The sequence below is a fragment of the Piliocolobus tephrosceles genome, chromosome 15 (genome assembly GCF_002776525.5).
Source record: "Piliocolobus tephrosceles isolate RC106 chromosome 15, ASM277652v3, whole genome shotgun sequence".
In the NCBI taxonomy this organism is placed as follows: Eukaryota; Metazoa; Chordata; class Mammalia; order Primates; family Cercopithecidae; genus Piliocolobus; species Piliocolobus tephrosceles.
This window is the reverse complement of record NC_045448.1, coordinates 99,600,684-99,614,722: the sequence shown is the minus strand read 5'-3', so window position 1 is coordinate 99,614,722 and position 14,039 is coordinate 99,600,684. Positions and strand designations below refer to the sequence as shown.

Here is a 14,039-nt window from a genome sequence, read left to right as displayed (position 1 = left end):
CACGTGGAAGTGAGCGCCAAAGAGACTAGGAGAGCGTGGAAGTGAGTTCCAAAGAGAGAGAATTCAGGACGTGAAGAGAAAGAGGCCGAGATAAACGACCCACAAGCGCTCCTTCATGAGGGCGACACTGGCCAGGGGTGGAGTCGGATACGCCCCGCGGACTCCATGCACCCAATCAGCGACTAGCTGTCTCGGGTCGCGGGACACGCCCCCCGATCCAAAGGCGCCAGAAGCTCTTGCTCAGGACAGCCTCTGGAGCCCCGCACCCATTAGCGCCTGCGCCGTCTCTAGGCCCCGCCCCCTCACCCCTCCGGCCCTGGATCTCCCACAGCTAACATGGCGGCCCCCTGTGTGTCCTACGGCGGAGCAGTTTCCTACCGGTTTCTTCTCTGGGGTAGGGGTAGCCTCGTCCGGAAGCAAAGCCTCTGGAAAACCGCGGCAGCTGAGTTGCAAACAAATGTCAGATCCCAGGTAAGGCCTGGGAGGACTGGAAGCGGTTTATCTCTGCCGCGCGAGGATGTGGAGCCAGCGCGGACACCCCCCAGCGTCTCGTGCCTTCAGGCAGAGACCATAGGGTCTTAGATATTTAGTGGAGATCTGAGGTTGGGGGTGGGGAGGTGGGTGTTGGCTTGCAGCGGCCACTCTGGAGGTTGTTACTTGTTTCTTTGCGGGTTGCAGCGAGGGGAATTTACCTGCAGGTGGAAGTGGAGCGACCTCTTCTTTCATTTGGCGGCTGCGCTAAAGGTCGGTGCCTAGGTCTGGTGTTGGGTCCAGTCCTACCCTGCCCTGCTGTCCAGAGAGGAGGAGGGCCGCGCCAGAGAAGAATGATGGGAATTGGATTCCTGCAGGGGCCTGGAAGACAATGGAGAAAGTCACGTTCTGCAGAGGACACTGACTTTTTAGAAGTGCCTTCAATCTGCGCAATTTCTGTCTTCTTAATTTTCCCGAATCTTTCTCTACGGAAAGGTGCAGGCCCGAACTTGTACATTTCGTTTCATCCAGAGGGAAGTGGGGAGTCAACAGCTGGTAGGCTGATGATGCCAATTTACTGACATGCGATCTCAGAGGAGGAAAAAGATTTAAGAGGGAAGAAACGAGTTTAGTTTGGGATTATGTTTTAGGCATCTGGGATTTCCAGTAGTTCTCTAGATAGGCAAGTCTATAGCTCAGGAGAAGAACTGATTTCGAAGTGCCCTGTTATCTTGTAGATAGTAATTGAGGCCTTGTAAACAAATTAAATTACCTAGGGAGAGTGTACTGGGGAGTAGGCAGAGGGACAGGGCCCTGAAGGACAAATAAGAAATAGGCCCCAAGAGATTGAGAATGAGGGACCAAACAAGCGGGGGAGAAACCAGCCAGTGTGGTATCATGGAAAACAGGTGAGTGTTTCAAGGAGGGAGAGTGATAACCAGTACCAATTATTGCAGGGAAGTCAAATACCATGCTTTAAAAACTATATTGAAAAAAAATATATTTTTATACGTTCTTTCTTTTCTATTTTAACCTAGATCAACCAATCCATTGTATCTATTCATGTGGATATTTGTTTTTACTTTTTTTCTTACTGGAAAATGTGCTAGAAATTTTTATTTTTTCATGCATCTCTTTGAGTATATCTTTGCTGTATACACATGATTATGAGAGGGACTGTGTCATACAGAGTATTTTTATTGTTGACATTTAATGTGTGTATTGGGGGATGGGTAACTTTCTGTCCCTCCCGGTATCCATTCTTCTATGCTTTTTCCATGTTCTTATAATCATGTATAAACATACATGCACAGGTGTACTTTACAAAAAATGGGACTATATTTGATTTCATTTTACTTTTTTGCTTTTTTCTTCTACATATGCAGTATATTGTAAAGTAGAAATCCTTCAGGGTCCCCTATTATATTTTTTAAAGCATTTTTAACTGCTGCATACTATTCCATGATAAGAATATATCAAAGTTAATGTAACAATTGATGGACAATTGCTTTGTTTCTACTTTCTTTGCACCAATAAAGTTTCAGTAAACATCTGGTCTAGTTGTTAAGTACTGGTTTAGTAAGATGGATGAAGAATGATTTCTCCTTGTTACTTTAATTTTCATCTCCTTGACCAGTCTTGAAACAACCCCTTTCCCCCATATGGCAGATGTTTACTGAGCACTTTACCTGAGCCAGGCACTGTGAAGTAAACAATTTAAAGTCGAACAATTACAAGACAGTATCCACCCTTAGCACTCTTAAGGGATGGTCCTGAAATGGCTGAATCCCCAGATTCCTGAATACTCCTACAGCATGTATTTTACCACATGAAGTACAACTCAGCTATAACTGAAACACTTAGCTGACCCCCCTTTAGATTCTTATGATTGCATACATATACCTAAAGACGTTGATAGAGATTTTTTTTTTATCCTGGCACAGAGCTTATCTCTCTTAAATATTAACATTTTTTCACTTCTGACTACAACATTAATAGATAGATTTCTCTTGGTAACCCAAGAGAAGTTTTTTATTATTTTATAACACAATAAAATAATAAAAATTTTAATCACTTAATGAGTGACAAAACACTATACCTGGTCTTTTGTTTGTCCAAAGTTTAATTTCCTTAATTAGAAAATCTCTTCAGAGGTTACAGCAAACTTGAAGGGTGTGGGAGAATAGAATAATAATAAAGTGCATTTCCTGCAGAGTATTTTTGCATTTTGTTTATATATGTAAATGTATACTAGGTGGTGATATAAACAGTAGATATTACTGTGGGTCACAGTTTAAAAAGTTCGAGAAACACTGATTCAGTAAGGAAAAAGAAGCGAGTTTTGTTAAGCTATTCCTGGGTTCTCAGTTGAGACCTTCACCAGCAGACTACCTCTTGCATACCAGTCTTGTGGTATGCATGTTTTGTGTTAATACCTCAGTACAATTGCAAATGTCCGAGTGTCCCAAATTTGGGGCGGAAGAGGCAGTCTTACTCATGAATGGCCAAACTTTTCACATTATATATCCATGAATATCAGGGATCTGCAGTGTATTGTGATATTTACAAAGGTAGATACAGAAGAGCACAGAAATGATACGCCTGAGTCAGACTAGAGTTTTTGACCAGGTAGAGGATCGTCATGGGCAGCTTCCCCAAGGAAGCAAAGGAAAATAGCGTCTTTAGCAGCAATTAGAAGTTATATGAAAACAGAAAGCTGTTCTATTCAAGGAAGACATAATAGGTGCACAAGGGTATAAAGATGTACTGAGTAATAGTGGGTTTTGTCAGCAACAATTGGTTATAGCATAGGGTTTTGGTGAGAGAATGGTGAGAGACAGGACTGGAAAGTTTGGCAGGAATGAGTATGGTCTGTTTTGCTGTGCTTAGGTAGCTGACTTTTTTACCTGTCACAAATGCAAATAGTGTTAGCATTATTATGCGCAGTTGACAGTTCCCTTCCATGCTGTACTACAAAGTTTACCCATGAATTCATAAATCCTCTATCAATATGGCTAATACAGGAATGCTAATTTGACTTTCTATAATATTTATGATTTTTATAATAAGGAAAAGCAAAAGCAATTGCTATTCTGAGAAGTATTTCTACAAAACAATAGGATGCTTTTTAATTATTCTCTACCACTGAACACTTTCCTGGTGCTTAAACATTTAGTTTTTGCCAAGCCCAGGTTCCTTTGTTGATTTAGACCATCTGCCAGAGAAGTGATCAATGACATTAAATGGCTTGGTCCTTTATATTTTGGTTTCACTGTAAACACATTCCTGTCTCTGTCTAAAGTATCTGTTTTTTTGTTTTGTTTTGTTTTGTTTTTTCATCTCCCATGCTCCTGGAGGTTATAATAACCTGTATTTATCACAGCTTTCTGTTGGTCTACTTTAGTAGGGGCTTCATAAATTTTTTTTGACAAATGGCTAAAAAACACTTTGGAAAACAAATGGTATAATTGACTTGAATTTGTATCAGATGCTCTATACAGCTCTGTAAATTAGTTATGCCCCCGCCCCTGATAATTTTTGAATATTTATTTTGAATCCCAATTTATTAGCAACGGAAAAGAAAAGCCCTTTGGTAGAATAAGCTATTGCCTTTGAGATCTAATCCTGTCCTTGTAAGGATAGAATTGAGTGTGTTCCTCATTGTTTTAATTACAAAAAATGCCTCTACATTAAAATTTCCACTTTCCTTATTTGGCAATTTATAAGTTTCTTATTTAGTAAGAGCTTGATAATAAATGCTACTGTCATTCCCACCTCTCTTTCCCTTATAAAACAAGATAAGTAAACTTCCTTGTACTATGCTTCGTTGTTGTAATTAGGATGATGAATGTATTAGTTATTTATTGCTACATAACTAATTATCCTAAAACTTAGCAGCTTAACCAACAGACATTTGTTTTCTACAGTTTATGTGGGTCAGGGTTTTCCAGGCACACCTTGCTGGGTCCTCTTGCTCAGGGTCTCTGGTAAGGCAACAGTCTAGGTATTGGCCAGGGCTGCAGTCATCTCAAGGCTCCACTGTGGGTGGGGAGAGTCTGCTTCTAGGCTCACTCAGTGTTGTCATTAGCAGGATTTAGATTCTTGCAGGCTGTCAGGCTGAAGGCCCCAGGTCCTTGCTGACTGTTGGCCAGAGCCCTCCCTCAGCTCCTGCTACATGCGCCTCTAGGGCAACTCAGCACATCTGGCTTCCCTCAGGCTGATGAAGAAAAGGTAAGCAAGAGAGAAGAACAGCAGGCAGCAGATTCACTGGGAGCCATCTTGGAAGCTGCCTACAACAGTGGAAAACCCACATATACTTCTTTTCTTTTATCTAAGTATCTCTCTCATGTATTTAGGTCTTTCCTCTACGGTTCTTATGTGCAGGCATATATGGGTGCCTACGTGTGTGCACATGTGGGTACATCTGAACACCTGCTGTATCATTCTTTTTGTCAGATAGGATTATTAGCTTAAAGAAAACTGCATCTTTACTATGTTTTGTGTTCTTATTATGGCAACATTCTCATTTTAATATCACTCATTTCTTTACATTTATTTCTGTTAACACTTAATACAGAACCTGGTCTATAATAATTGCTCAAATTTGTTAAATGAACTGGTAAAGTATAGAATTTTATTCTGCAAAACCAAGCATATAAAAAATAGAATAATATAATGAACTCCACAGATCCATCAACCAGCTTCAACAATTATTAGTATTTTCCCAGTCTTGTATTTATTTCTCCCCTCCCACCCCCCAGAGTCATTTAATGTAAACCCCAAACATTCTGTTATTTTACTTATAGGTACTTGAATATGCATCTCTAACATAAAGATAAAAAAAAAAAATAGATTCCTTGTCACCACCATATCTAACAGAAAGAACAGTAGTTTCTTATCATCTGTTACCTATTTCATGTTCAAATTTCTCTGCATTGTCCCAACGGTAGCTTTTTATAGTTGGTTTATTTTAATTGGGAGTTAAACGGGGTTTATGCGTTTTATTTGATTGATAAGTATATTAAGTGTCTGAATTTATAACAGATTGTGGAATTAACATAAATGGTAAATTTTGTTTAAGTAAGTGGATTTCCTTATTTACTTAACATAGTATCCATTTCCCCTTCATAGTAGCATCCCAGTTTCCCCAGGAGGAATTAGTTCTTTTTCGCTGGTTATAGTTGAGAAGATCTGGCTATAGTCCAGAATAATCTGGGGCACCTGACTCAAAGTAATCCTATCAGATGTTCCTCCTCCTGAGATCCTGAGCATACAGGCAGGACAGCTGTAATACCATTTTGTCTTAATGGACACATTCTGATTGAACCTGCATGGATAACTTTTAGTTGATGGAGATCCTTTGGACCCTGCCTGCTTTCTTTTCTTTTCTTTTTTCTTTTTTAAATTTTTATTTATTTTTATTTTTTATTTTTTGAGACAGAGTCTCGCTCTGTCACCCAGGCTAGAGTGTACAGTGGCACTCTCTTGGCTCACTGCAACCTCCACCTCCTGGGTTCAAGTGATTCTCCTGCCTCAGCCTCCCAAGGAGCAGGGATTACAAGCGCCCGCCACCACACCTGGCTAATTTTTGTATTTTTAGTAGAGACAAGTTTTCACTGTGTTGGCCAGGCCGGTCTCAAACTCCTGAACTTGTGATCTCCTTGGCCTCCCAAAGTGCTGGGATTACACGCGTGAGCCACTGCACCTGGCCGCAAATTGTTCTTAACAGTGGCAAAGCAAATTCCCTTAAAGAATTCTTGGTTTTTTTAGGTAAAGATCTGTTTTTTTCACACTCTTAACCTCACCTTGTTTAATGGATTATACCAATGAATAATGGACTCCTTTGAATGTAAATATTTTTGTGTGAATTCATTGCTGGAATAATTCTGGACATTTAATAAACATATTCAATATCCAGCTACTGATGCTGTGATAACTTTGTAAATTTAATGTTATAAGTTTCCAGAGTGTCATACTCTTAAGCAATATGTAGAAATGTCTTTGAAAAAGATCCTAAAGACTTTTTATGAAAAATAGCAAATTAGGGCCATTTTTTTAAACCCTTTCTAAATGAACAACAGTGAAAATGTTTATATATATGTTTAAACCTCAATCATGTTAAAAGCAGAAAAGCCGCCACCTTATGTCACAGACTCTGGAGCCTATAGACAGATGCAATTTTAAATCAAGTGAAAAACCAAGTCTTCAATAATCAACTCTTTTGCTTGAGAAGATGCTAAAATGTTGTAGGAGCAAAAGGAACAGTGTGGAAGAGGCAGCTGAAGAAGATACAAAGGGATATTTACCTAACAAAATGGAAGAATTATTTTACCACAGCTACTTCACACTGTCAAGGACATTTAAAAATCAGTTGAGTGAGGAAGAGCTCTATGAGATAGGATAAGACAAGAAGATGTGATTAAAAGAAACTGTTGAGGCAAGAATTTTGAGGATAGACCAATGATATAAAAAGCTAAAAATTCATAGTGGCTGCAGTAAGCAGAATTGACACTGCAGAAAGAGGGAAAAAACCATGGAGTCAAGATTTCAAAATCATACGGAATGCAGAAACAAGGGATAAGAAATAAGACTAAGAGAAGCTGATCTAAACTATGGAGAACAGAAGAACAGATAATTGCTGTGGCTGAAAAAGAGAGCTGAATAAGTCAGTCAGAATTCATTGGATATTTATTTTTGAAGTTGATAGGAGTACATTTAAACATTTTATTCAGAGACACATGTATTGTCACTGGTAAAATGAGAGCAAGCTGTATATGGTCCAAATTGCCAGCTCAAAAGCCATAAAAAAGAAAGCCCATTTTTTTTTTTTTTTTCCTATAGCAAAAGAAAGAAAATAGGAAGGAAGCATAAAAAATGTAAAGATTAAATAAGATGAATGACAAGACAGGATAGCTGTTAAACCACATGTGACTTGGGTATCCTCATCTACTAAAATCTCAGATTGGGTTAAAAAAACAAAACCTAAAATAGTCTAAAACTTAAATGAAACAGATAGGCAGTGATATTCCAGGGAAATGTAAATAGGAGGTAGAAAGGGTTGCAATATTATGACCCAACATAGTTGAAGAAAAAAAATTATTACATAGGAGTAGAAAACTTTGTAATGCTGAACGGTACAATCTACCCTAAGATATAACTCTCTGAAACTAAATAGCACATTGAATATACCCCTGAAACATACAAAAGAAGCCAACCATAGGGAAAGAAAATTGACAAAAGATTACAGACATTGTATGGATATAGATTCCTGTCTGTTTGGAATTATTCACCTGGCTCACTAGTAATGAGAATTTTCTCTTAGTATGAATGGATACTTAAAATTTTTTTCTCTAGTTTCTTTCTTTTTTTGGAGACAGAGTCTCCCTCTGTTGCCCAGGCTGGAGTGCAGTGGCATGATCTTGGCTCAGTGCAACCTCTGCCTCCCTGGTTCAAGCAATTCTCCTGCCTCAGCTTCCTGGGTAGCTGGGATAAGAGGCACCCACCACCACGCCCTGCTAATTTTTGTAATTTTTTGTAGAGATGGGGTCTCATAATGTTGGCCAGGCTGGTCTCAAACTCCTGACCTCAAGTGATCCACCCACCTCGGCCTCCCAAAGTGCTAGAATTACAGGCATGAGCCACTGTACCTAGCCATCTCTAATTTCTTTCTTACAGTTTTTCTGTCTATACTTTACAACCACTGCATCACAGTTCTTTGAATAAGTGGTATTGCGTCTGTTAAACCTACCGCCTTTTGGTCTCAGCAGACCATCTTCTATTTCACAGAGAAAATAGTGGGCGCAAGACATAAGTAACCTTGCCTTTGTGCCTGCCTTCCCTCACCTACAAACAATTTGTTTCATTACTAGTAGAAGACTGTTTTTTGTCCGAACACTAATGCTTGCCATTTTTTCTGCTTCTCTTTTGAGTGTCAACCTCATGTCTCAGGTAAGGATTATTAACAGACTTGTATCTGAAGCTCAGGTCTGTTCATGCTCACACCCACAAGGCCACCTGCCTCCTGGACATCTATCTTCCTGGGATGTCCATCAACATCTCACACACATTCTCAAATCTGAACGCATCACTTTCCTCCCTGATCTTGCTCCTCTTCAGGAATCCCTTCAGTGAGAGGAGCCATATACTCCAGGAGGCACACTTCTCCTGAGGGCTGTGGTTGGTGATTAGCAGGGAGTGTGGTTGTAGTGACCTGAAAGAAAGTCTTTGTGGGTTCACCTGTATTAGGATTGTTTTAGCTGTGAACAAAACATTGTGTCATGTTATTTATAAAAACCAGCAATGTAATCATCCTTTTGGCAATGGAACATTTGGGAGAATTATCTCTACGATGTGATTGCTACTTTTCGGCCCCCTAACACACCTTTGCTATGATTCTTGGGGTAGAAAGATAATTTCTCTTCACTTTGAATATGTGAAGCAACATTCTCCATTGCCCAAAGAAGACGTAGACTCATAAAGAACACATTTTAAAATCCCCTGGAAAACAGTAAAAACGTAAAATGGGAACCACTATGGTGGGGAGTTGGTACCGGTGGCGCTGGCCTGTGGCAAGGGGAGCAGGGGTGTATATAGACAGGCTGTGCCTGTAAAAGAAGGGACCACGCGTTAACCAGTTGTGGTCATGCTTTTACTCGTTGACGGCAACGCTGTATCTTCACAAAGCATTGTAAGAAACGATAATGATTGGCTAGTAGTATGTTTTAGAAGGATGTGATCTCCTAAGTAAAAATAAACTCAAGTTCCAGATAATTTTGAATTGCCCTTTTCTTACTCATTAAAGAGTAAGAAGAAACTATATTTTTACTATCTTAATTCGGAAAAGTTTAAAAACGTATTTTTTTCATTAATTGGGCATTGTTACATTTCTCCTGTATTTTTTTCTTGTATTTTCTGGTGTAACTTTAGTGACAAGTTACTGTAGAGGCACCTGAATGTAGGATTCTGGGAAGGGAAGGGGATGGAGATAGGAGGAATGGTGCCGGTGAATGATGTCTGTCTGAGTGAGATTTATGTTTATGAAAAAGGAAGTGAGTGGATTGCTAAGATTGTGGTTTTAAAGCCTGAATATTGCTTTAAGCGTGTTTAGAATTGTTGGGGCCAGGATGAAGGTTGAGAACTACAGGTTTAAGATCTTAAGAAAAGCCAGGACCAGAAAGATCTGTTCTAGTTATTTCCAGCTACCGGATGCAGCTGAATGGCATTTGAAAACATTTTTCTCGTTCTTTAGCATCTTTGATTGAAGGTGAAATCTTAATGCCTTTGAGGGAAATTCCTGGTACCACAGCATAAAAGGACCAGCAGCAGCAAGTGTGATATAATTACTGATGCCTTTAAAAGATATGCGAGCCCTTATTTCTGCAGTTAGCATGTTGAACCAAATTAATAATAATAAATCTTCTCAATGTTTAGTCAAGCAATTTTTTCTTTTTAACCCTTTAATATAAGGACCATGGAATAAAGTCTTAAGCTAAGCCAAAAGATGGTTAAAGATGGGCCGGATTTTTACCCACAAGTAAGGTGAATACCCACAGTGTAAGGTGCTCTTCCCCAGGCCATGCCGTTTGCTCTCATGTTTTCTGCTTGCTGGTTTCTGGTGCATCGGTATTTATTATTACTGCCTTTTTAAGGGAGTAATCTTTTACTCTTTATCCCATGTGCCAAATATCAAAACTCACTGACATTGACCAATCATTATCAAAAGTGGATGTTTAAATAGATCAGGAGGTAGCATACCATTTACAGGTATTTTTGGTTTTAATGTATTGAAATGCTAGTAGCTTAAACTACATTGTAAGCAAGCTTTTGAGCAGGGGACAGATTCTAACAACTTTTTTAGCAGACCTTTTAAACTTTTTTTTTGGACTCCTGTCACTTGAACAGCATAATAAAAAAAGACAATTACTCGCATATATTATTTTATTTAAGGACAGTGGCCTAGAAGATCACAGTCTAATTTATTTTCTTTTCTTTCCATCTGTATTTTCTGTTAGATATTAAGGCTAAGACATACTGCAGTTGGAGCAAAAAAGAAAAATGTTCCCGCCTCAAAACGTCAAACTTACACAGAGGATTTTATTAAAAAGCAGATTGAAGAGTTCAACATAGGAAAGAGACATTTAGCCAACATGATGGGTGAAGATCCAGAGACTTTCACTCAAGAAGATATTGATGTAAGTACAGTTACTCTGTTGGAAAAGTAATTGCTGTAGAGTTTTAGATATTAAAAGCACTTTTCTTCATGAGCCCCTTAGCTTTGTGTTTTAATCAAGCTGTCAGAATAAAGAAAAATGCTGCTATCCATTGCAAGTTGGAGCCACAGTTTCAAAGACAAATGTGCAGGATTTACATAGTATGGTGAGTTTTAGGTGTTTCCTAGAAATGAGTCTATAAATGCTCATACACTATTGGGAAATGTTTAACCTATTGTGTAGTCTTAGCCTCAGCTTTCTTACAAAATGATAAAACAGATGATAATGAAAATAGAGTCAAATTTATATCAAGTCCCATAAGTAAACCTTGGCCCAGTGTTTTTGTCAACTTAAATATGTGTCTGAATTTTCAAAATGGGGGCATAGTCTAAGTGATTTGAAAATTAGGATCAGAATTCTAGTCACTCTTGAATTATTATATTCCTGATAAAAGCAATAATTGTCGATAGTATTTTTGCTGGACATCCTAGAGTAGCTAGCAAAGGAAGTTGAATTTAACAACTTTGAATCTTGTCCTTATTTTTAAAAAGTAACATCTAATGTCCCATGATGTTTTATATTTAACCGAAGAACAACATCTTTGTATGGATAATAACTTTCTTATATGATTTTAATATTATTTTTAGTCATTTTGTGCACTTTAGTTTGATTTCAATCTTTTTGTATACCTTTCCTATTTATAAATGGTACTGAAGTATCACTTTCAGGCCCCAGAGCAACATTTTTTATTCAACCAGAAGGATTTCTTTCTTTCTTTTTTTTTTTTTGGAGACGGAGTCTTGCTCTGTTTGCCCAGGCTAGAGTGCAATGGCACAATCTTGGCTCACTGCAACCTTTGCCTCCCGGGTTCAAGCAATTCTCCTGCCTCAGCCTCCTGAGTAGCTGGGCTTACAGGCATGTGCCACCACACCCAGCTAATTTTTGTATTTTTAGTACGTATGGGGTTTCAACATGTTGGTCAGGCTGGTCTTGAACTCCTGTCCTCTGGTGATCCACCCACCTCAGCCTCCCAAAGTGTTGGGATTACAGGCGTTAGCCACTGGGCCCGGTCCAGAAGAATTTCTTATTGCTCTTCTAGGTTAGGTGATTTGTAGTTAGGGATTTTGTAGCTGCTGTCCTCTTTTTGTAGTTAGGGATTTTGTAGCTGCTGTCCTCTTTTTGAATTTTATGGTAATCTGGACAATATTGGAGGATATTATCTATGAAGAGATGCTATTCTTCAGTTATGTATAAAATATGAGATGATAGATATTACTTTTTAAAAATTAGAACAAGGTTCAAAGTTCTTAAATTTTAAGTTCCTTTGCTAGCTATCCTGGGGCATTTAGCAAAAAAAAATTATTGACCGTTATTTCATTTATCAGGAATGTAATAATTGAAGAGTGCAACAGGAGTAGAATTCAGGTCCTAATTTTCAAATCACCTAGAACATAGACTCTCTAGACTCTAGGTTTGCCTACCCCAGACTTTCATATAAGTAGAATCATATAGTATTTGGTCTTTAGTAACTGGCTTCTTTCACTTAGCACAATGTTTTCATGTTTATCTACATTGTGGCGTGTGTCAGTACTTCATTCCTTTTTAATACTGAATAGTTTTCGATTGTATGGATATACCACATTTTACAAATTCAGTCATCAGTTGATGGGCATTTGGGTTTCCATTTTTGGTTATGAATAATACTACCATGAATGTGCATGCTGTAAAGTTCTTGTGCAGACGTATATTTTTGTTTCTCTTATGTATATACCTTAGAAACCATTGCTAATCCAAGGTCATGAAAATTCACCCCTATATTTTCTCCTACTAGTTTTGTACTTTTACCTCTTACATTTAGGTGTTTGATCCATTTTAAGGTTATTTTTGTGTGTGATATAAGGCAGGGGTCTAGCTTTGTTCTTTTACATGTGGACATTCAGTTGTTCCAGCATCATTTGTTGGAAAGACTATTTTTTCCCATTGAATTATTTTGTCACTCATATTGAATATCAGTGTAACTACAAGGGTTTATTTCTGGACCCTGTTTTATTCCATTGATCTATACATTTATCCTTATGCCAGTACCACTTTGTCTTGATTACTGTAGCTTTATAGTAAGTTTTGAAATTGGGAAGTGTAAGTACTCTTCTTTCCTTCTTGCTTTTCAAGATTATTTTGGTTGTTCTTTGCTCCTTGAATTTTCATATGAAATTTTAGGATCAGCTTGTCAGTTCCTGCAAGGAGCCACCTAAGATTTGGATAGGGATTGTACTGAATCTCTAGATTGATTTTGAGAGTATTCCCATCTTTATGTTAATTAAGTCTTCTGATCTCTGAACATGGAGTGTCCTTCTATAGATACAGATCGTCTTTAATTTCTCAGTGGTGTTTTGTAGTTTTCAGAGTCTAAATTTGGCACTTTTTTGTTAAATGTATTCCTAAGTATTAATGCCTTAGAAAGTTCTCTATTGTAAATAGAATTGTTCTCTTTTATAATATTTTTCGGTTTCTTATTGCAACTGAATAGAGTTGATTTTTGTTTATTTTTGATTTTGAGTCTACATCCTTGCTGAACGTACTAATTCTCATAGTTCTTAGTGAATTACTTGGGATTTTCTAAATACAGGATATAGCAAGATAGCCCATATATAGAAGGGTGTAGCAGGATATCCCATATATTTATGAATCCCAAAGAATCCACTAAAAACTATGAGAATTAGTAGGATATTTCACCTGCAAATGGAAATAGTTTTACTTCATTTTTCCTAATCTGGATACCTCTATTTCTTTTTCTTACCTAATTGCCTTGGCTTAGAACCTCTAACAATGTTGAGTAGAAATGGCAAGAGTGGGCGTCCTGATTTTGTTCCTGATCTTGGGGGAAAGCATTCAGTCATTCACCATTAAATATGATGTTGGCTGTGGGTTTTTCATGGATGCTCTATCAGATTCAGTAAGTTTTTTTCCATACCTAGTTTGTTGAACTTTTTTGTTGTTGTGGTTAGTGTTTTTGTCACGAAATGGTATTGGATATTGTCAGATTCTCTTCCATTTTGATGATTTGGTTTTGTCTTTTGTTCTGTTGGTATGATGTATCACACAAATTGATTTTTGTATGTTGAATCAAACTTGTGTTCATGAAATAAATCCCACTGCTTCGGTGCATATACTCTTTTTTGTGTGTTTCTGGATTTGGTTTGCTAGCATTTTCTTGAGGTTTTTTGTGTCTAATTGATATTGGTCTGTAGTTTTCTTAAAGTGTTTGTCTAGTTTTGATATCGGTAATACTGGCCTCATCGAATGAGTTGGGAAGTGTTCTCTCCTCTTCTATTTTTGGAAGTTTGTCAAGAATTTGTATTG

At 38.0% G+C, this 14,039-nt stretch overlaps 1 protein-coding gene across 1 annotated transcript in view; it reads left to right on the top strand.

Annotated features, from left to right (window-relative positions):
• The first annotated feature begins 233 nt into the window (after positions 1–233).
• The window catches only part of MRPS9 (mitochondrial ribosomal protein S9), a 56,601-nt gene continuing 42,795 nt past the window's right edge, over positions 234–14,039 (top strand). The window contains exons 1-2 of the mRNA XM_023211318.1: positions 234–471; positions 10,482–10,661. Coding sequence (XP_023067086.1) covers positions 337–471; positions 10,482–10,661 — 315 coding nt within the window. The 5' untranslated portion in view covers positions 234–336. The remainder of the gene's footprint in view (positions 472–10,481; positions 10,662–14,039) is intronic.